The sequence below is a fragment of the Ciona intestinalis genome, chromosome 2, assembly GCF_000224145.3.
Source record: "Ciona intestinalis chromosome 2, KH, whole genome shotgun sequence".
Taxonomy (NCBI): Eukaryota; Metazoa; Chordata; class Ascidiacea; order Phlebobranchia; family Cionidae; genus Ciona; species Ciona intestinalis.
In genome coordinates this window covers 7,394,742-7,418,071 of record NC_020167.2, presented here as the reverse complement: position 1 = coordinate 7,418,071, position 23,330 = coordinate 7,394,742, and the positions used below count along the sequence as shown (strand labels likewise).

General features: G+C 35.7%; 1 protein-coding gene across 15 annotated transcripts in view; it reads right to left on the bottom strand.

Moving 5' to 3' along the window:
* The window catches only part of LOC100183941 (protein scribble homolog), a 44,622-nt gene that overhangs the window by 10,353 nt on the left and 10,939 nt on the right, over positions 1 to 23,330 (bottom strand). For 14 of the 15 annotated variants that reach the window (XM_026840694.1, XM_018817451.1, XM_026840697.1 and 11 more), the window contains exons 14-26: positions 22,830 to 22,897; positions 22,337 to 22,514; positions 22,106 to 22,146; positions 21,469 to 21,636; positions 20,877 to 20,984; positions 20,292 to 20,423; positions 19,800 to 19,973; positions 17,110 to 17,406; positions 15,444 to 15,554; positions 13,576 to 13,752; positions 12,789 to 12,905; positions 12,117 to 12,335; positions 1,613 to 1,714 (exon numbers count right to left, since the gene is read on the bottom strand). In XM_026840694.1, the coding sequence (XP_026696495.1) occupies positions 1,613 to 1,714; positions 12,117 to 12,335; positions 12,789 to 12,905; positions 13,576 to 13,752; positions 15,444 to 15,554; positions 17,110 to 17,406; positions 19,800 to 19,973; positions 20,292 to 20,423; positions 20,877 to 20,984; positions 21,469 to 21,636; positions 22,106 to 22,146; positions 22,337 to 22,514; positions 22,830 to 22,897 (1,892 nt within the window). The remainder of the gene's footprint in view (positions 1 to 1,612; positions 1,715 to 12,116; positions 12,336 to 12,788; positions 12,906 to 13,575; positions 13,753 to 15,443; positions 15,555 to 17,109; positions 17,407 to 19,799; positions 19,974 to 20,291; positions 20,424 to 20,876; positions 20,985 to 21,468; positions 21,637 to 22,105; positions 22,147 to 22,336; positions 22,515 to 22,829; positions 22,898 to 23,330) is intronic. The other variant, XM_026840696.1, reaches the window with a different exon arrangement.

Below are 23,330 nucleotides of genomic sequence, written 5' to 3'. Positions count from 1 at the left end.
CTGTTATATATTTTGTATAACTGTTGGGCAATATTTGCAAATTTGTAACAGTGTATCTGCATATCTAGTTGAGTAATATTTGGAATAGTTACATATGCGTATATACCATTGCTGCAAGGCATATTATAGTTGTATTTTGGCTCTTCCGGCAAAAATATTTTGCTGACTGTCGTTTCGACCTCCTATTCATGCAATAATAAATGACGTTTTACTCTGATAAAAACGACCGTAATAGAACGTCAAACGTGGGTCATTCTTGCCGGAAAAGCTAAAAAACAAGCACAATAAGCCTGGTAGCAACAGTATGCATAACCTATATGTGACTAAATAAATATTAAATATATTGACAGCACTTATACAAAAAACTAATAACGTGGTATAAAGCTAAGGTTCCATGCATGGCATAGCAGAGTACCTACATAGCATAGTATGGCCAGATTTTGTCTATTACAACAATTTTAAAGGTTTTTAAAAAAACAGCTGGTTTAAAGTGAAAAAATTATGTAAATATTAAATATTATGAAACCACACAAATCAGCTTTCTATGTGACATAGACCTCAGTATCTGTCATACCATGATCGATTTGGGAAAGAATCTACTTAAAATTTATAATTACATTATTCCAAGCACGTGGTTTAAGCTGGAGTTCTTAATAATTGATGCGATTCAGAAACTGCTGCGCTTTACATTAATAATTTAACTTTTAATTGAAACTGCTTTCATGTAGCGCACCAAAATATCTGTAAAATCGCTAAAATTCCGAGCTGTAAAACAACATAACACCCTATGATCAATTTGTTGCCGTGTTGCGATCAAACTGAAGCCAGCCAATACCAGATGAGATAGCAAGGTTTACCAAAAATTTTGCAAAATTCTTAAATTATGTTATTGAGAAATTTTTGACAAAATTACGAAAATAGATTTTCCAAATGAATATTCTGGGAGCAGTGCACAGACAATAAAGTGAATTACTTGCAAGATAGAAATAGAAACAAAATTACATCAATATAAGTGATTCAGAGTGAATTATATTAAACATCTCATTATATTGTTCTCTACATTAGTGGGTACATCGTACATGGACCTTAACACAGCGCAAGAAATGTAATCGATGGTGCAGACATAAAAAATAACGGTGAGGGGTTTGTTTACATATTTTTTACAAAACAAACTACAAAATAAAGGGGATCGCAACCCCCGAAACCACCCCCTAACAGCGCCACTGGTTGTAATGCACAATTTTGTTTGTGTTTATAAAGCCTACCAAAAGTAGTCTCTAGTTTGCTACTGATATACCTAAACCAAAAAAAATGATTTTGGTCCATAAATAAGATAATTATGACGAGTTAGTCAAATTTGCGACAATTTAAGTCTAATATATGACAAATTAGATTCAATGAGACTAAAATTTGGGAACAATTAACAAAACGTTTGATTTAAAAATTTAAAATTATGAAAAATATAATTATTCTGAATTATTTGAAACATATCCCTTTTGAAAATTTTGATAGCATATTAAAAAATAAATATCTTAAGAATTATAAAAATATCCTCAATTATTTTAAAAAGTCTCTAATAAATAATGAGTGAAAATTATGAGAGCAGACGTACTTGATGGTGGATGTTCATCTCTTCCGGAGTTACATCCTCATCAACGGAAGAGCTGCTCTCCGATCTCATGATCAGGGGATTCACAATCACGCCAGGTGAGGCCTACAGCATGCACGTGATTAAAATAATTACTCATGTGATTTGTGAGGTTGATCATCATGCATATGATTAATAATAGTGATTGTTAAAATGTGCACAATTACTTTTCAATGCACTGTGCAGTAATTTAACAAAGTTTGATTTTTATTTATTCTATTCTACTTAGGTAAGGTCCCGCAGCGTGATATGCTATTTATATTTAGGACGAAGTAAAACAAACCCCAATTTACCATTAGGCAAAACAAAGTCTATCTTAACAAAAAAACTTACAAATAGCACTTGATGTTTAAATCGGAGTAAATAAAAAAAAGTACATCCTGAGATTTAGACCTATCACAAAAAAGACCTATTACAAAGTTTCGCCGAAAACTGCTATACCTTTTCCACAACAGCTCCAGTAGTGTCTTGTTCATTTACAACTATACTCTCACTTTCAGGTTTTTGCACATTATCTACATTCCCATTCATTACATCACAATCACCATTGTGAGCATCACTATCCCTCCCCACCTCTTCCATACAAACCACTGCAGAGCTACCGAGCTCAACAGTCACAACATTACTTTCCTCCACCAAGACATCAGTGTCAGATTCAAGTTTAGGTTGATTACAAGCATCTTGCTGGTCAGTTCTAATTCCACTGCAGCATGCTTCTATCAGCACAGGTTGAAAGCTATCACGGTTTACTTTACCAGGTTCTATGGTTGAACCACTAAGTTTGTTGACTTCATCTTTTTGAACCTTTTGATGTTCATCTTTATTTTGATGATCAACTTCTTTTTGAAGATCATCTTTTTGAAAATTTTTTATGTCACCTTTATTTTGATGATCATCTTTTTTAACATTTTTCGAGTCATCTTTTTTTTGAAGATCATCTTCCATTTGAACATTTTGAAGATCATCTTCAATTCGAACATTTTGNNNNTCATCTTCTACAATCGTATGATTAAGCTTATTTTGCGTGTCTACATTTTCCTCTTTGTTTTCAATATTAGGTACAATAGATAAACCCTTGAGTTTGTTGACCTCATCATTTTGAAGGTCGTTTTCTGTTACAATCTTCATATTATCATTTTTACTGTTTTCAGTGTTTCCAGTTCCAGGTTTTACTGCTACCTCTTCCATATAAATAATATCAGAGTTTGGCATCACTGCTGTTACAATGTTCGCTTCAACTTTTTCTATCCTTTCACGATTATCCGTTGTTTCCATAGCAACAGACTCCTCATCTGTCCGTATGCCTTTAGGTGCCACATCCGCAAGTGTAATGACTGGTTTATCAATCACCACATCTTCTGTGGTGGGTGTGTTATCAGGTGTATCATGCACATCAGTGCTGTGTTGTGTATTGTCATTCACATGCATGCTAACCTCAGATAAATCGGGTTTTTCACAAGTCTCCGCAGATTTCACTAAAGAGACAAGAGCTATAATTTCTTCCACAGTTTTTTCTGCTTCTTTTTCATCTGGATCTTGCACCTCTTCACTTGTCTCCACTATCTCCACTATAGCTTCTAAAGTCTCGCTCGCTTCCGGCACATCTGCATCCTTTTGCCCACTTGCGGGCGACGAGGAGCAGTTTACAGAAGTTTCTTTTTTAGGAGTTTCATCAATAGATGCCTCAACGTCACTTGGCGAAGTGATTATAATCTTTGGATGTCCCCATGACAACTCCTCCTCATCTGCTTCATTTGATTTTCCCTTTGTTTTTGCTCTCATGGAAGTCTTCTTACTCCTTGCATTTCCCTTACCGATATTCTTTTGTTTGGATTTCCCTTTTTTCGTCTTTTTCTTCCGTTTTCCTGATTTCTTGTCTAAAGTTTCATCCTCTGAAGAGGAAGTGTCATCAGGAATCTCCCAAGCCTTTTCATGCTTGTTGGGTTTGTACTTATGTGACAATTTATTTCCCATTTTTGGATTAAAAACTGACACAATTACTTAAACACTGTGTGGATGCAAACAAACAAAACAGAATGAAAGTAACAAATGCAGCCTCGTATAATCCAATTTTCCTTGCATATATGTAACAGAAATGTCAACGCACAAGCGGCACAATAATAGTGACTGGCAAAATAGGTCGCAACAGTAGACCCAGCAGAATAAGAATACAGCAGCACAGACAGACAAATTATTCCAACTTATAATTATAAAACTCAAACCTCGAACAAGTGTCTTACTACATATACGGATAATCAAAACAGAAGGAAAATAACAAAAATGGCTTTATATATTTCATTTACAACTGAGTACATTATAACAGCAGCGCAGACAGACATAACGATGTTTCTCAATACATTATAACAGCAGCACATAGTCTGCACAAACAAAAGGGAGCATATCTGCAGGGGGTTTTATAAATAGAAGCAATGATAATGAGAGCGACCTTTCCTTGTACAAGCTGCAAGCGTTACAGATTGCATTTGTTGCCAATCTATTCTCCTGGGTTATGAATTAAATGTGACAGCATCTGAACCTAATCCATTTCTCTTACCCTAACTAACTTAATATAGTAGGGTGGGGGAAGATGGGACGCTGTTTTATTCTATTTTCTCGTCCCATTTGGTAGTAAACAAAGAACATTTAAAGAATTATAAAATCGTATTCTCACGACTTCCATAGACCGATGTTAATTCTTTAAAACACGATCAGGATATTTAAATATTATGTGCTGAAGGTGTCCCATCTTCCCCCACAGTACTATACACTTCAAAGGATTATTTTAGTTGCCGGACTTCTATAACTGTTTGCTAAATCATTTTTATTGAAGTAATATTGACCATTCGGTAGCGTAACAAAAGCCAGGCACCCTGTCCAAACAACAAATGTAAAACCAATCGATTTCCACAATTCAGTAATAAACGATTATGTAATACAACGTCTTAATATGGGGGCACAGAATACGAAACGACGTGCGTTGAAAAGGAACCGATATCGACATAGGATTAAATCTAAAACGAGCGACGGACGATCAAAAACGTGAAATTACTCGTGTAGCGAGGCGGGCACGTTTTTACATCATTATAACATCTTTTTCGCCCACACATTATGAACACGCGCAAAAACAACTGTTCAAAACACGAATAGGTTTTTGCCGACACAGCTGTAAAAAGCTGCAGAAACTGTTCATACACCTTACGTAAAACTATTGGCTATTAATTCAAATTCCGGAAATGGTAAGTAATTGACTATTACTTTAGCTTCCTTGAATAGGGTTGCCCACGCACGACAAAACGAACTTACAAAGCTTTTAAAGGTTACTATGGGTGAGTGCGCGCATTCTGAGGTGTACTTTCGAGTGTAGCTTTTCGCCAAAATAAACACCCATTTTGTTGACTTGTTATGGCAATATTACAAACGATTTTTTCGTGTTTTGCTACAGTTCTCTAAGTCCCGCGAATTCTACATAAAAGTTATTAGAACGTAACCTTTTATTTTTCCTTTGTTAAAACTTGAATCAAAAAACGCTACCAATTCCCTTGTACTCTGTAATGAACTCAACAGCAAAGCTACAAATGAACTGGTATCAACTTTTCGCAGGGTTTCCTAACAAATGTCAAGTCACGTTCGCTCTGCGGTTTCTATCTGACAAATGGAACATAGTTGTCGCACGTATACCACCTTATCCAGTCAGCTGCAAGATAGCAGTTAACAAATGGCGAGGGCCATCAAAAGCAAACGCCTTGAGAATCGATTAGACTGATGTGTTAGGAAGCCGGCGTACAAAATTGCTTCTTATTTGTAACGCTAGGCGTGCGGAGAGAGTGTGCGAAAGGATGAATAACGCCCTGGGATAGTCGTATACTCGTCCGCTATTAGTAAAGTGTACCGAGCATGTTATTAACTGCAGATCATGCGATACATTCATCAAGAACGTTTGAACGAACGAGTCAAATAGCGAGTTTACTATCTATAGACATTTTCAATACAATCTGTGAATTCTAAATACAAATTCCAATACATTAACACTACAAGTAATCGCCGCACCACACCAAAAAAGAATATCCCGAACGAGTCAATTAGCGCTTTCACAATCTATAGACATTTCAAATACAATCCGTGATTTTAAATACAAATTTCAATACAATACATTAATACTGCGAGTGATTGCAAAAAAACACCCCCAAACAAAGAATTTCTGCTGAGGTTACTTTGGTTCAAAACACAACACCCTGCAACTTGCCTGCTCTCCGTTAAGCAATTAACATTCCGTTGTCGTATACGCGACGAGTAATTGCGTGGAGTCAACGACGCAAATACACCAACGCGTGACGTCATCACATAGAAATGGCATATCGATCGGCAGTAGGCAAACGTCAGCTTTACGTCACAAAGCTTTATTATCTGCCCGGTGTTATCTTCGTTTCCCGAGAGGTCTATGGGACCTTTCTGGCAATGGCGTCACAAGGTGGGACAATTATTGACAGCTCGGGAACAAAAGACGGAAGCTGCCGAGTCAAAAATCTTAGTTCAACATCGCCCGCGTACAGGCCCTAAGTTGAAACCTCAGCGGACACGTGTAATTCATCAATTTGCAATAAACACCTCTGGTATTTGCGCTAACACCGCTGCAAGCGATGCACTTATGGTAATAGTGAAGAATCCTCCGGTACGTCACAGATTAGGCTGACCGTGGAAAGTGTTAGAGGTTGGTAGCACACGAAACTGCTTAACAACCACTAACTCCTAACTACTATTCTATTTGGGTAAGGTCCCTCGGCGTGGCATGTCATGGGTCCTAGATCCCCAATTAAAGTTAAGATTTTGATTACTAATTGAAAACTGCTAACTACCAATCTCCAACACTTTTCACCGGCCAAATCTGTGACGTAGTGACGTAGGAAGCCGGACACTGGTATACAGTTAGCCTACAATAAAACCCCTGCATTTATATTAACACGCCAAATGCTTCTGTATACTGATATACTTTAATCGGGAATAACCATTACGCCATAATCTAATGCAAACGACCAATGAAAAAAAGGTTTGCAAAATTAAGTTAGAAATTTTAAACGTCGCGTGCCCCCTCTGGCCCAAGGTAATAGGTTTGACTGGATTAATTGTAGCGTCGCAGTCGCCCCTTGAGAAATCTATTGCAGCAACGGACATAAAGTAATCTTTTTAAATGAAAGCGCGACAACAGATAACCTTTCAATTGGATTTCAACACGATATAGAAATCGCACAAAATATGTTTTATAGGGACAATTTAAACTGCTTTACCAATAGACAAAACTAGCTTATAAACTCAAAATAATCTGGCCGAAAAAAAATCTATGAATGACAAATTGAATTGCTGTGACAATCCTGCCACAACCTGTAACAGTCAAACGGAGCTAATAAACTTAAATGCATCTGACAAAACTCAACATTCTGACCAAAAATCATCATTTTGACAAAAAAATCCCATTCTGACAAAACTCACTTATTTTGACAAAAAATCCTCATTCTGACCAAAAATCCGCATTTTTGACAAAAAAACGCATTCTGACAAAAAATCCGCATTCTGGCAAAACTCAATATTCTGATGAAAAATCCTCATTCTGGCAAAAACATGGTATCTGACAAAAAATGCATTTTGGCAAACTCACAAATACGTAGCGTTCTGCTGCTACCTGGCACTGCAATGTTTGTGAATATCAACGGCACCACCCACGCGTGTCCACCTGTATTGAAAGCATAGGAAATGATGCGACGAAGTAACTACATTACGTAAAGGGACTGCCTAATCTTTTCCAGTATAATATGAGTAGGCAAAGTAGGTTGCGTGGATTAGTGAAATTATGCGACCGATCATATTGTCTACGACTCTATATGGCCAAGAGATTGTTGTGTCATCTTGCTTCTGTATGCTAACTTGCATTTACTCTTATATTGTACATACTCCATCTTATATACTATAAAGGCTTTAGAGATTCTGTTAACATGTCCATGTACTAACTTTTTTGGCCCATTTACTTATACCAAAACCGCCCTATTCAATTTATTCAATTTCCGAAATGGTTTTACAGATTTATCATTTCAAACCGAACGGTAACAAGCATGCGATGCATGTTATAGCTTTAACTGAATAACTTTAACCGGTATCAAAACACAACACTTCAGTCTATACTCGAATTCCAAAATGGTTTTCTGCTTCATCTTAAAACGAGCGGTATCAAAAATGGTGATGCATAGTTTCTAAATCTACCACCACAAATGCTTTATGCTATAATATAGTGGCGTGGGAGAAGATGAGACACCTTTTCATTCTATTTTTTCGTCCCATTTAATAGTAAAAAAGAACATTTAAAGAATTATAAAACTGTATGCTAACGATTTCCTTAAAACGCTGTTAATTGTTTCGAACGCGATCAGGATATTTGGTTATTATGTGTTAAAGGTGTCCCATCTTACCCCACCCTACTATATACCTTATCCCCAAACATCAAAGCCAAACAGAGTAATATATAATAGGTTGGGGTAAGACGGTCAATGTTTTTAGTATATATTAACATAGTAGTAATCAAAGAATTATTTTACCGTGTTTCTACAACTTAAGTTGTTAAAAATGAGAATAAAATTTATTGTGCTAACATTACCCATTTCACCCCACTGTATTACACGTCTTGCCGTTTTCTAATGCTAAAAGCTGTGCCTGAATTTCCTGCCTGAAATTCGTTTTCCAGCGCGTATGTCGGTTTAAATTAACAAGATGTTAACTCGATGAATGATCGCAAACGATTAGAACCGTCATTAATTATTTAACGATTTCCCAACAAGGCTAAAGCGGGTCAAGAAACCCGCAGCCGATGTTGCCGACTAAGCAATTGTAAAATCCCAAAATAGAAAGCTTTGCAGACGCCTAAATACAAAGAAAACGTAATCGGCAACTAATAAGTTTAGTCGGCCAAAATACAAAGCAACGAAAGTAACAATTTATAGTAGACCAAAATAAAAAGCAGACGAAATCGACGACGAACAAGTTATAGTAGACCAAAATAAAAAGCAGACGAAATCGACAACGAACAAGTTATAGTAGGCCAAAATACAAAGCAACGAAATCTACAACTAACAAGTTATAGTAGGCTAAAATAAAAAGCAGACGAAATCGACAACAAACAAGTTATAGCAGGCCAAAATAAAAAGCAGACGAAATCGACAACAAACAAGTTATAGCAGGCCAAAATAAAAAGCAAACGACCAGGTAATCAGCGACTAACGAGATGCTGTAGCGTTGTAAGGCCCTTGGGATTATTGAAGCTTTCTAATTGTATTGATATCACCTACACGCGCTATATTCCCTGACGCACGAAATCGTTACAAAACTGTGAATCAAACAGTAAGCATCTTGTGCTACGAAAGCGTAACAGACAAAATTAAGTTCACCAAATTGTCTATGATATAATAGATATATATTTCGCCTAAACGGCCTCGTTAGTCTCTTAAACAGAATGATCAAGGTAAGAATCACGAAGCTTATAACAACCCAACACTAAAAAGATATGTTTCTTTTCAGAGAATCTTAACGCTTGGGATGCGGGATTGTTTTCGTATTTTTTAACGTTTAACCAGCCAGCCAGGTCTCATCTAATTAGACGTATATATCAAGCAAAACGTAGCAACTAGACGAAAGCTAAACTTCAAGCTAAATGAAACAGTTATCTTAAATAACACTTTAAATATCCAATATTTCCAACAACGCTACCAACCAAGCAGTTTTATCTCACTGTAGTCTCCCCCACCTTTGGTACGCTACCTGGATGTATCAATTTCGGGAAAACTGACCCTCGGTTTACAATTACTCGCTCTCTATTCTATCAGATTAGAATAATGAACTGAATAGTAGGCGGGTTCTAGTATACTCGAGGCGGTTTGAATGACATCTTCTTTCTACGCTAGTAGAAATCGAAACTCAAAGGGCCTTTGCAGCCGCGTACCTTTAAAATCCTGACGCTCAAAAGAAAACATATATAGTAGGATGGGGAAAGATGGGACATCTTTCCATTGTATTTTCTCGTCCCATTTGGTAGTAAACAAAGAACATTCAAAGAACTATAAAACCGTATCGCCACGACTCACATATACCGTTGTTAATTCTTAAAAACTTGATCAGGATATTTGGATATTACGTTCTAAAGGTATCACATCTTCCCCCACAGCAATAAATTACAGAAGACTTGCCTTTCCACCATTTTTCCTCGACCTTTAAAGAGCTAACAACCTTATATTCTGTTCTCATTCGCTCAACTGCTTTACTGGTCGGCAAATACAATTACACCTTTGGGAGATACAGCGCATCATAAATAATTGATCCTTACTGATTAGGAAACTATGGAACGTCCAGAGACAAAAGGAAACGTATTTACCAAAACCGTATAACAAATGCCCTATGCAATATTAAAACAGGGAAGTATTTTTATTTCAACTGTTTACCTTCTGTATATAGTACTGTGTAGTAAGATGGATGCCGTTAGCATACAATATTCTGTATTTTCTAATCATTATTTTAACAATTTACGACGCTCTTTTAGAGATGTGAGAATACGTTTACGTATTCTGCAAATAATCTTTGTTTACCACCAAATAGAACGATAAAACATAATGAAAACAGCCACCATCTTACTCACACATCTGTATGCTGCTGCGGTGTAGCTTTTCTTATACTACTTGATTTTGCTATCGCTTTTAACCTGATCGTTACCACGTTAAGTAACAAGTGACTTCCTGTAGGCGTTTTCTGATTAATATAATCCTAATCTGTATTAAAACGTCTTCAACGCATTTTTCATGTTTGTTTTTTTCGTCAAAGCATTTTCTTTATATTTTCCTGTATTTGGAAAAAAAACAACAAGGGAACGCTTAATTTTGTGAGTCAACCCAGGCCTCCACTGCTGTTTTCTGAAAGATGCTAAATACTTGTTACATTACATGCAAATATCAAACTTTACAGTACCTCCCAAAACCACCGCCTAAACTTATAACTCCAGAAGTGCGTTGGATCTGTTGCGGCGAATAACAAAAACAACTTTTATATTAAAATTTGCAACAAAAATCCGTACTGACTTTTAAACTATCTGTATCACAAGAGATAACTTCCTATTTAAAAAAACTCACAATCTTCATAATTAGATTATCTAGCGCCGCTAACAATTGCTTCTGTTTTCAATTTGAAATTAAGATCTCGTATGTCTGCAGGTACAAACATGTATGTCCTACGCTACATTCCTATATATAGTAAGGTGGGGGAATTATTAAACAATTAACAACGGTCTATGGGAGTCGTGAGGAAACGGTTTTATATTTCTTTGAATATTCTTTGTTTACTACTTAATGAAACGCGAAAATGGAGATAAAAGGTGTCCCATCTTCCCCCACCCTACTCTATATATAGTTACACGTTCTTACACACATCTATGCCAATACCTTTATACATGTATAGTTCTACATTCTTACACACATCTCTATGCCTATACACTTATAAATATCTAGAATTATATAGGCAGTAGCCTTATGCACAGGCATTGTATACTGGCTACTTTTGGCAAGTATTTTAGAATATACGTGTTTAGTACGTCAATGGTTGAATAAATTGGCAGTAAAAAATATATAGAAATGACAGATGCATCACATAAAAGCTTTTTTCATTTCGAATTGAGAAAGTAGTAAAACACAGCAAAAAAATCATTGACAGATTAAAGAGAAAAGGGTCTGAATGATTTCTTTATTATAGAACGAATTGTATTTTGTTTTAGTAGCCTGCATGTGCCCAATAACCTTTCTCTATAATGATCAAAATCACGAAAATTTGTGACATTTCTCCATTGAAAAAATACAATTTTGTGATTTCTTCATAGAAACATAAAAATTAAATAACCACACATCGAGTCTCGTCAAGAGTTACTACACACTAAAAGTATCTGGACTGTGTTTTGTGTTTAACTGTTTAAAACTATCTGACGATTTGTGGATTTACTGCCAAGAAAAACTGTTCTAACTTTTTCTTCACAAACTATTCCTTTACTATCATTACTAATGCTACGTATATATGAAATACGGATATCTATAAAAGTCGCTTGGTGTTATATGATAAAGCACATACAAAACAATATTGTTGGAAAATAATGTAATACAATTTTGCGTCATGTGGCTGGGAACGCAACAAACGCTTTACGTTTTTGGGTTTTCAACTAATTTTAATCATATTTCATTGTGTCCTAGTTTATTTCAGTGTTTCCTAGTTTATTTCAGTATTTCCCAATTAATTTCCGATAGAAAGTCATTGCGAAACCCTGAAGTCAAAGACACCGAAACATCTGCTCCTAACCGCCCATTGTTACGCAGTCCAAAACAAACAGCCTATTGTTACTTTATGAACAAGCTATTGTTACTTCATAAACAAGCTATTGTTACTTCATAAACAAGCTCACCTCAACAGCAGCAGGGTGGCCGGCTTGCAACCCGCATACAGTTACTTCAGATGGGTCGTAACCTTTGCAAAGCAGAAAGTTGGCCTCGTCGCCGATAGCTCTCAGGGTACGCACCGCTTCGGAATGCGTACAGCCCAAAAGGGACTGCCCGTTTACCTCCAAGATTCGCTGGCCTACCGAGATGCGACCGTCACGGAATGCGGCACCGTCAGGATTAATCTATAAATTTAAAAAATGAATGAAAAATATTTTAAAAGTATTGTTTATGAAAAATTAAACAGATTTTGGATGAACACAATTTTAAACTATTTTGTGAAATTTATAAAAAAAAGGTTATACCTTAGAAAATTGTTGCCTATTACTTCTGTAGAAAATCTTTCTCTTACATTATAAATAATTTAGTACAAAAACATGAACATTTTTAGTGGAAAATAAAATTCAGTAGATAAATTCAAATAAAAATAGCAGTAAACCTTAAGCAATGGTTTAATCAGCTCACATTTACCAAGTTGTTTAGAGCAATGTCTAAGGGTAGGCCTATCGACTATGTCGATTTATATAACACAGAACAGTTCTCTTCCAATATGAATCGTTCAATGAAAAAATAAGAATAATGGAAAATTTTAAATAAAAATGGCAGCAAACCTAAACGATGTGTTTTGATAAGCTCACCTTGGAAATAAAAATTCCCTCATCAGTTTCATCTAGGGGGTTGCCTGGGTGTCCCTTCACCCCACCTCTTATACTGATACCCAGCTTTTCACCAGGATTGCGAACCAAGTGGATTTCCTGCAAGAAAATTGGGTATTTTGTTGTTCACTTACAGCATCAAAATGTGCTATAATTGACAAAATACACTACATTTTTTATACCAGATGAGCCCTTAAGTTCTTAAAGGCCCGAAAACCTTTAAAATATATGTTTTCCTCTAAATTACAAAAAGTATTAAACTAGTCCTTTTATTAGGGACCAAAAATGTCATATTTAAGACAAAATATAATACCTAATTGAATAATACTAATTTCTAAATAGCAATTTCTGCCAAATGTTTCCCAAATATTCAGTTACATCTGCTACCAGCCATCATGTAAATAATATTTCAACGGCTCATCCGGTATAAAAAAGTAGTGCGTTTTACATTTACCTAATTAGGTCTTGCCTGACGATAACAGACGTAACGACATAAATACAACCAGTTTTTATACCAGATGAACCGTTAAAAGATTCTTTACATTCGGTCTGGTAGTAGATGAAACAGAATACCTCTAATAAGACACAACTGTGTTTATATCAGACGAGCCATTGAAAGATTGTTTTAATACTTTATTACTCTCTGCCGTTTCAGGGGGTCTTTTTCAAAATTTCATTTTTAAAAAGAAGAAATATAATACCTAAGGGGAATATTGCCAAATTTTAAATATTGACGTACTGAATTTTTTCTTTAATATGATTCACTCACCGCCATTTCAGGAGGTGGGGGGTCGTGTCTCACAAGGAGTCTCATGCTTTGCCCACTTGCAAGTAATGCATTCACCCCTTCATCATGTGAAGCATACATCAGATCAATGTCATTGACCTCTAATATGCGATCTCCAATCCGTAGATTACTGTTGGCTGCTGCCCCATCTGCCTGGATCTGTGGAAGTTTAATATAAATTATCATGCAATATCTAAACTCTAAAGTGTGTCATTTTTAAATTTCGCGCACATAAACAACCACCATAAAGGCCAAACTCTGTCTGCCAGATTTTGAGAAGACGGATACTGTTAGCACCTAGGGATGCACATTACAGAATAATTAGGTATTCTAGGATATCCTAGAATACTTTATTTCGAATCTAGAATTCCGAATCTAGAATTTCGAATCTTTTTATATTTATAGGAAAAAGAAATTTTACCCACAAAAGTCAGTTTATTGACCCTTTCATAGCAGCCTTGTTGGGTCATGAGCTGTAAAATGATCAAAAATTGTACTATTGGGTAGTTTTTGCGTCATGAAACGTATAGCAGGCTATGAAAAGACGTTACGAAACGTTTACTCTCGAAAGTCCCACAAACACAAAAATATTTTTTTTCAAAATTAATAAGTTTCAAAAATTGTTAATATAGTATATGAGATGACGTGTAATAACGTCATTAAACAGAATACCGAATCCCGTAATTAGATTCGAATACAAAAGGATTCGAATCTCATGGATTCGAAATTCTGTAATGTGCATCCCTATTAGCACCTAAACACGTTTTCAATTTTATTTTATAAGAAGCAAAGTTTTTGAATATTGTACCAAATCTAGAATGACATTTCTATTTCTGAGGTAAAATTAACTCTAAAGAGTGTCATTTTTTAATTCTGCACAAAAAAGGCGCATCCAGAAAATAAAAATCACTGTTTTTGAATAATGTACCAAATCTGGGATGACATTTCTACTTCTGAAGTAAAGTTGATTTAATAACTAATGCAACATCCAAAGTGTATCATTTTTAAATTTAGCACGAAAATCCACATAAGCATCAAACAGGGTGCTAACTGCTAATATATAAGATGTCCTCTCTGATATAAAAAAGCCACTTCTAATGTAATGGCTACGACCACACCTACTTTTAATTACCATTAAATGTAAAAGAGCTTTTAAAGGATAAACAACAAAGCCCTAACCAAACATGATAAAGATAAGAGTTTAATTTCATGCACAAAGCTACTTCCTGTAAAGCCTTTAGTCACACACAAGTAGCAACAAAGTAATTACAGGTTTAGTATTAAATAAAAATGACCTTGAATGTTAGAATTTTGGACCGATTTAATAAATTCGATACAACAAACAATCTAAAACAGCTTACTCTGTTGTAAGGTGTCTATACAAACCAGTAAAATAATATATAGCCTACTGCATTTGCCACTGCCCCATTAGGTTCCCTATGTTTGATGACTATGGGTGTAAACGCAATTTTAGCAAAGTCACCCAAAATTTTACAAAACAATAAAAAACATGACACATTTGATTTAAATTACAACAAAATATAAAGTTTTAAATTACTTGGAGACTGTTTTTGTAACTGGATTTAGCATTCTTACCTTAGATTTTTCAAAACAATAAAAAACTTTTGATTTATATTACTAACAAAACAGTCTTAAACCCTTCGTAGCAATGTCACCCAAAATTTTACAAAAAAAATTAAGAAAATATAACATAAGATTTAATCACTAACAAAACGTACAGTTTTTAACCTTTTGTACCAACGTCACCCAAAATTTTACTAAAAATACATTAAAAAAACGACACACAAGATTTAGATTATTCAAGAAACACACAGCCTTTCGCCACTTACCTTAGAAACAAAGATTCCAGGTTCGCTGATGCCAAATGGATGACTATTATGGTCTCTCCCACCAACGATGCTCAAGCCAAGTGGTCCCTCACCCCTTACCAAGTGTATCTCCTGCAGAGGGTGCGGGTTTAGTCTTAAAAGTGGCATTTAAGTTAAAAGTGGCTTCAGTTATCTTAGGAGGTCTAAACTTGTGCGCCAAATTGTAAGCTATAAAGCTAGAGAAATAAATTTTGCGAAGCTGACCCTGATTTGGGATTAGAGTGAAACGATTCTTGTGTAAAGAAATACAGTAAGAATCCAGTTATTCAAGTTAGAAGTGGCTTAAGTTATTTTAGGACGACTTAAACTTTTGCACTTAGTTGTAAGCTATAAAGGTTGGTTTAATTTCGCGACTAGAACCCTGATCTGGAATTAGAGGGAAAAGATTCTTGTTTAAAAAAATACAGTAAGGATGTGGTCATAAGTTAGAAGTAGCTTCAGTTTTTTAGGAGGTTTAAACTTATGTGGTAAACTGTAAGCTATAAAGTAAGTTTAATTCAGCAAATCTGACTCTGATCAGGTACTCATACAGTTGAAGGATTCTTGTGTAAAGAAATACAGTAAGGATTTAGTGTATAAAGTTATGAGTATCAAAGTGAAGGGTGTACTGTGTAAATAGGCTTGTATTATTCTTTTCTAGGAAATATGCAACCCCCTAAAACAGAACCATAAACCATAATGTAAACACTTTTATTCCTTCCAAATTTCTAAAGTCAGTTATTTAGCAACTCCAAAGCGTTTAAGCTTAATTTCTATCATAGACGCCGATTTTTTTAAATTGCAGAAGAGGCTACGTTTATGATGACGTCATTCACTAGGCAGAAATTAGGAAAATACGGTATACGCGCCAAAACACAATTCAGCTATACTTATCATGGCAGTAATAACAATAACGGCAATTATTAAAGTTAGCCAAAACTGCTGCCTATCGTTCATGCGTTATGAAACTGGCAAAATCAGGCAGTCTAACTCGTTCGCTGTTCTTTGAAGGACGTTGTTCGTACAATACGCATACGAACATTAATGATACCTGGAGAACATCAATGCTGTTGATATTTACATACGTCTTAATTTTATACAGATATAGTGTTTGTGGGGTTTTTAAAGTTTTGAAACTGTTTGTAGATCATTTTTGAGCAATTCGCAACATACGCTTTGCCTGTTGACAGTTACTTTCAATGTCGTATTAATTTTACAAGCAAGCGCCTATGTCTGCAGATAGTTGTTAAAGTAGTTAATTAAACCCAAGGACATCCGCCACGCAAAAAGATTAAACCGTTGAGTTAAAGCTTTAATGTGTTTAATAAAATGACAAGTTCTTTTTAATTTTAAATGGTTTTATTAATAAAATGCAGTTATACGCAGCAGGTGTTGCACCGTCTGCATAATATCCAGAGTAGGCCAGCCTCGCCTGCACCATATAAAAAACACCTATGATTTCTATTTTATGTGTGGGAGATCCCGCAGTGTAATGGGTGATAGGATTTTGGGCGGAATTAGCCTTTTACCCAAAACTTTCCAAACATTTTTACATTTATCACCCACCTAATGCATGCAATATCAGTATAATCAATTCCATCCAACCTCTACCCAATTTTGTTTAAACTTGACCACCCATGAGTCTTACCTCAGTTGGATACTTCTCGTTGCTTTCAAACTGTTGTAGATTCTTATAAACCTTTGGTGGCAATGCAGGGGACTGATCTTGTACATAAGCAATGGGATTTGCATTGTTAGAGTTAAGGTTATAATCCTCTGATGTAACTTGCACGGCTTCAATCTGATCACGACCAGGCACGGGGGGTTGGGTGTAGAATATATCCTCACGGTACAAGATTAACGTTATCCCCACTTCGGGGCTGATTTGTTTAAGCAGCCTGACGGCTTCGTCGTGCCTAGCGTTCGTCATGTCACAACCATTGATCTGCCGAGCACACAAAACGCACATATGAGACTTTTTAAACACACAACTCGAAAAACAGGACACAGACTTAAATCAGACCATGTTTTTGATTTGTTTCAACCAGAAATACGCAACCATTGATCTGCCAACACACAAAGCGCACAAATAAGACTTATTGAACACACAACACAGAAAAACATTTGGGATAAGATTATTTTTTGTTTTTTTAATACTTAGAATTATAATACAGTGGCAGAGTTTAAATCATATAAAAGGGGCGTTAGGACCACTACTCCACTAGTATACACAATCATGCACAGAATTATAGTAGGGTGGGATAAGATGGGACATCTTTAGCACATAATATCCAAATATCCTGATTGTGTTTTAAACAATCAACAACGGTCTATGGAAGTCGTGAGGATATGGTGGTAAATTTATTTTGATACTATTTGTTTACTACCAAATGAAACGAGAAAATAGAAAGAAAATGTGTCCTATCTCTCCCCACCCTATTATATGAGGTTTTAACAAGTAACCACAACACAGGTGGCATGCGTGCAAGCTTTTAACACAAATCAAACAATGATTGCACAGCAATTTGGGGAATGGTGTGAGTGATTGCAGTACTTGACATTTAATATTAATACCAAGTGTATGACTTTGTGAAGTGTCTTGCCCAGTCATTAAATACTTGGGTGTGTTCAGTGGCGCAGCCAAAAAAAAATAAGGGGGAGGGTTTTAATCAAAATTTTTTTTTTATTTTTTTTTTTCTTAAATAATTTTTCTGGGGGGTTTAAAAAGGGGGAGGGGGTCGCGGCACCCTAAACCCCCCTGGCTGCGCCACTGGGTGTGTTGGTTCTCGGGATATTTTTAATACCAAATGTAATACTTTGTTGGCCATTGGAAATTATTAGTTCAGTTATTAACTTTAAGGGCGATCAGCATCTCAGCGATTAGCAGGTGACGGTTTGTATTGGTTCAACAACAAAAGGTAAATTAGGTTTTTTTTGTTTAATAGAAACTATATAGTTTCAAATAACAAGTTAAAAAATGAATCCAAATGTTTTCAGTCGCCTTTTTTTGGTAAACAGTGTTTTTAATGTTAGGTTTCGAAATATCTTGGAGTATTGTGATCAGGTTTTTGTCAAATGCTTGTAGCAAGTTTTGAAGACTATTTTATGGATAGTATATTGAGATAAAATAGCCCATGTTTTCGTTCTCCCTTATCCTCACATTTAGTAGTAAATTAGGAATAATTTCAGATTGACATAAACTCACGACTCAAAAAGAGACTTGTTAATTGTAAAACGTGATTGGAAAATCTTATAATGGTATCCATCTTACCCACAGTACTATATTAGAAAAAACATTTGCAAAAAACATGCGGTACACACCACACATGCAAGGCTCATGCAATCGGACGGAAAATCCCCATTTCGCCCCAGTCACATGACCAAAGTCAGTGAACTGTGACAGAAGTGGAAGACAGTGACGTCACGCAGTCGCAACGAAAAGGTCAGGCTGCTGCAGTGTTTCCAGTCGGCAGTGTTGCCAGATTTAAAACACTGCCAACTGGAAGTTTGTAAATCAGTGTTTCCAGTCAGCAGTGTTGCCAGATTAAAACACTGCCAACTGGAAGTTTGTAAGTCAGTGTTGCCACCAAAGTGAGGAAATGATTTAGGTTAACAACAAACTCATGCAAATAATCAGAGAGGTTAAAGTTAAAACAGCTGTTCTTAACCTGGGTTAATAAAAGTAAGTTTTTAAGAGCATGCAAACACTTTATATATTTATTAGAATTAAAAAACTATTATGTAAGTAAATGTGGGTGAAATCCCACAGATGAGTAAAACTATTATGTGGGTGAAATCCCGCAGATCCATGGGTTTTAGGCCAGAAATCCCGCACGCCATGGGTTTTAGGCCAGGATTTGGCTTTTACCCCAGATTTTCCAATTCTATCTATATGTTTAATATTTTATTATACAAGATATTTATTATTTTTTTCAACGGGAATTTTATGTTTATTATATATTTTAGTGTTCAAACCACAAGCCACCTCGTGCAGCTTATACATGCAACACAGCCAGTGGCGCAGCCAGGGGGTTTCGGGGGTCATGACCCCCCTTCTGTTAAATTAAAACAATTAAAAAATTTTAAAATTAAAAAAACAAATTTTTTTTGGAAAAATTTTTAAACCCCCCCCCCTTATTTTTTTCTGGCTGTGCCACTGAAAACAGGTACAATCTACATTGTGCTTGTGCTGTATAGAGCTGTAAATAAACTACAAACTTTACATAGTAGCTGAGAATGGTTCAAGCTGAATATGTGCCCGTGACAGGAGGGCTTGAATAAACTACAAACTTTACATGCACCTTCCCCCCCCCTCCCCATACACCCCATGCAACTTACCGATAAAACTTTGTCCCCAAGTTGGACCTGACCCTCAACATCGGCCTCGCCCCCTTCCACGACCTTTGACACGAAAATCCCGGGGTCACCGGGCCGAAAAGGGGTCGAACCGACACCCCCAGCAATGGAGAACCCCAACCCCTGGTCTGTACGCTTCAAAGTGGTTGTGAATGTCTGCATTCAAAATTTAATTGTAAACAATGGTTAAAGGTTTCTGGATAATACGAATGTAAAAAAAACATAAACAAAAACACAAAAAATAAATAACAAACTTAGTAAAAGTGTCAGAAATTAATCAATCTTTTATTCTATGTGGGTGAGGTCCTTGTCGAGGACCTGGGATTTGGCCAAATACCCATCAAGCAATCCAAAAGCTAGTGGCATTTCAAAGGATAAGATTGGCTCGCGTACCCATAAAAAAAGTAAAAAATCCTGAAAAAAATAACAAAAAGCAAAAATGTTGAAAAAAATATTTTAACAACATGATTTTACCTCTCCTTGAATCTTCATTTCTGGCTCCGGGGCAAAAGACACGGTTTGCTTTTTCACCTCAGGAGAAGCTTCCTCCTCTTCAGGCTCCTCCAATCTTTCCTCCCCATTTTTCTGGCTGTCGTCTGTTTCCAACTGTTTAATATAGAAATGTTAGAATAAAATTTAAACAACAAATATCATACTACAGAGCAGGCCTATTTTATTAGTTTAAAAATTCAAACTATAATAAAGTCAACAAAAATAGGTAATGACAAGTCAAATGTTGGTTAAAACTTTAAAAAGTTTGTACAAGTACAAACTGTTTAAGAACTACAAGCTATGTATCGTAGAGCAAGATATTTTAACAAACATTGCCCCAACCAAGTTCACTAAACTTCACATCCAATACAGAAACCCTTCCACATAGAATAGAAACTTTAACCTCAATCCCAGGTCCTATATCATACGCCGTAGAAGCGTAAGACCTTTTAATAATCTAGTCTATATGGGTAGTATTGTGAAACCTAAAATTTAAGCCTAATTTGGCCCATTACCCCATGGTGTAGGACCTTACCCTACATGGAATAGAAACACCACCATACAAACCTTACGCCTTGACCACCTTTCCACAAGCAAGCACACCAGTTCATCACTATTCTTCAGTGCTTCCACAGCTACTGAGTGTTCTACATCAGTCAATACAACATCTCCAACCTGTCAAACAAAACAAAATTGTAAAAAATATTTTTTTGAAGATTTTTACTTCCGCCCCAAAGTTGACCCTGTTTATTGACAAAACTGACACTATTTTCGATTTAAAACACTAAAACATTGGCTGTTATGTAACTTTTGTATTGAAACTGACAAGTAACTCTTTTTTCACCCAAATTTTTATAAATTTTAAATAAATGAATGCAATAAACAATACCTAAATCAAACGCTAACTTTATAAAATTGCCCATAAATTTTTTACTTTCTAAATGTACTCACAGCAAGCAGTTGATAAGTAAACCCATTTTTCACCCTATTTTTATATATATTTAAATAAATAAATGCAATAAACAATACCTAATTTTGTCTAAAAATTTGTTTTTACTTTCTAAATGTACTCACCGCAAGCAATTGATAAGCAAATTTTTTTCACCCTATTTTTATATATGTTTACATAAATTTGTTTTTACTTTCTAAATGCACTCACCGCAAGAAGGCGATCTCCTTGCCGAACCCCAGCATTAGCAGCCGCACCCTTAGGTGTTACACGTGATATAAAAATGGCTTCATCATCCTCAGCATACGGCATCGAACCCTTACCGCCAGCTATGCTTAAACCAAGTCCACCACCCTCTCTGTTGATGGTTAGCTCAACCTGAAGGGGGAAATTTTAGCTACCATTCTCATGTACTAAAACCATATATAGATACAATTATTGCATCGATAGTCTCTGCGAAAAAGGTAAAACGATTGCCTTACACAACAACTTTTCTGACTTGGCTACCATTTTTAAAATTTCGGGTACTTTTTAAATTTCAGTGTACTAGAAGTCCTATATAGATGAATTTGTTTACCAATAGTGTCTATCATATTCAGTAATAGTCTGCAAAAAAAGTTAAAATGATCGGCCATCTCACTTACACAGGAACTTTTTTTGAGTGAAATCTTATATAAATGCTATGCCCAATTTTCATATCATAGATCAAACAAGGATTTGGTTCTATGAAAACAACAGACAAAAATCATGTCCAAAAAATTGTATAATAAAAGAGATATATTTCACTAAACGGCATCGTCAATCTCTCTAAGTAGAATAATACATCAAGTAACAAATATCAACTTACTTGTTCCATGAATAGCTCAGTTCCCGGGCCTTCTCCTGTCTCTGTAGATATAATTGGATTGTTTCAAATCACAAACAGAATAAATATAACACATAAATGTGTTTTAAAAAAAATCAATTTTAAACTGATAACTTTTATTTAAATCATCAGGGTAAAGTCTCAAACCCTGGGTTAATCCCAGTAAAGGTGTTTTAATTAAGAAACTAATGGCACAGTATAAAAAATCTTCACCTTTTACTGAGGATTTTTTAAGCAAAGCAACGACCGAGTCTGGTTTATCGCTTTCTGTGATCCTCATATCCCGCTTGTAATGAGGCGTATCTTTACGATGGAGACGATCCGATCTTGGAGCATCTTCCTGGTCCGATCCTTCAGTTCCTTGACCGAACCGAACCTCTTTCTCCTCATACTGTACGAAGATCAGAAGGTTAACTTTATCTGTGTATGTGTTGCTGTCTATTCTTTTCTATGTGAATAAGGTCTTGCCACGCTATGAACCCTGAGATTTAGGCCAGGATTGGTCCATAACTCCAAGTTTTTGCCTTCAAGTTTTAGGTGAATTATAAGAACTTTATTTGCAGATATGTTATTTTAATCAGGTGTATTACCAGTGTGAAAAAAACTGTCGCAGTTGTAATTAACTTTATTCAGAATCTATCCAGTAGTGTTTGGAACATAATTATATGTTTAAGTTAAACAATGCATGATTATGACAAACAATCACCTCTCCCTCCTCTTCCTCCTCTTGCTCCTCCTGATGTTGGAGCAATTCACTCTTCTCTGTTGCCTCTTCTGTGAGGAAGGTTATCATTTATATTTAATTATTGTAAATTTAATCAGTGTTTAGGATTTAAAATTAAACTTCTCTGTAAGGAAGTTTATCATTGATATTTAAAGACTTTATTATTGGAATAGAAAGAACAAAAATGTGGAAAATTGGGGACATATTTTGGTAAAAAAAAACAGGTATGTGGATTCTTTAGTAATTTGAACATCTTGTTAAGAAGATAATTGTGGTCTTATTGGCTATGTTTGAAAACTCCTGGTTGGTATGGTAACTTCTGGGGTTGTGATTTGTTTTGAAAGTGGGACATGGTTAACACTCTTCTAAGACATTGGTACATGGCATGTTTAGGTAGGCAGGTGACACAACCAACCACAGATGCATTTTTGGTTTAAAAGGGGGGGGTCATGATACCCTAAACCCCCCCCCCCCAACCCCCCC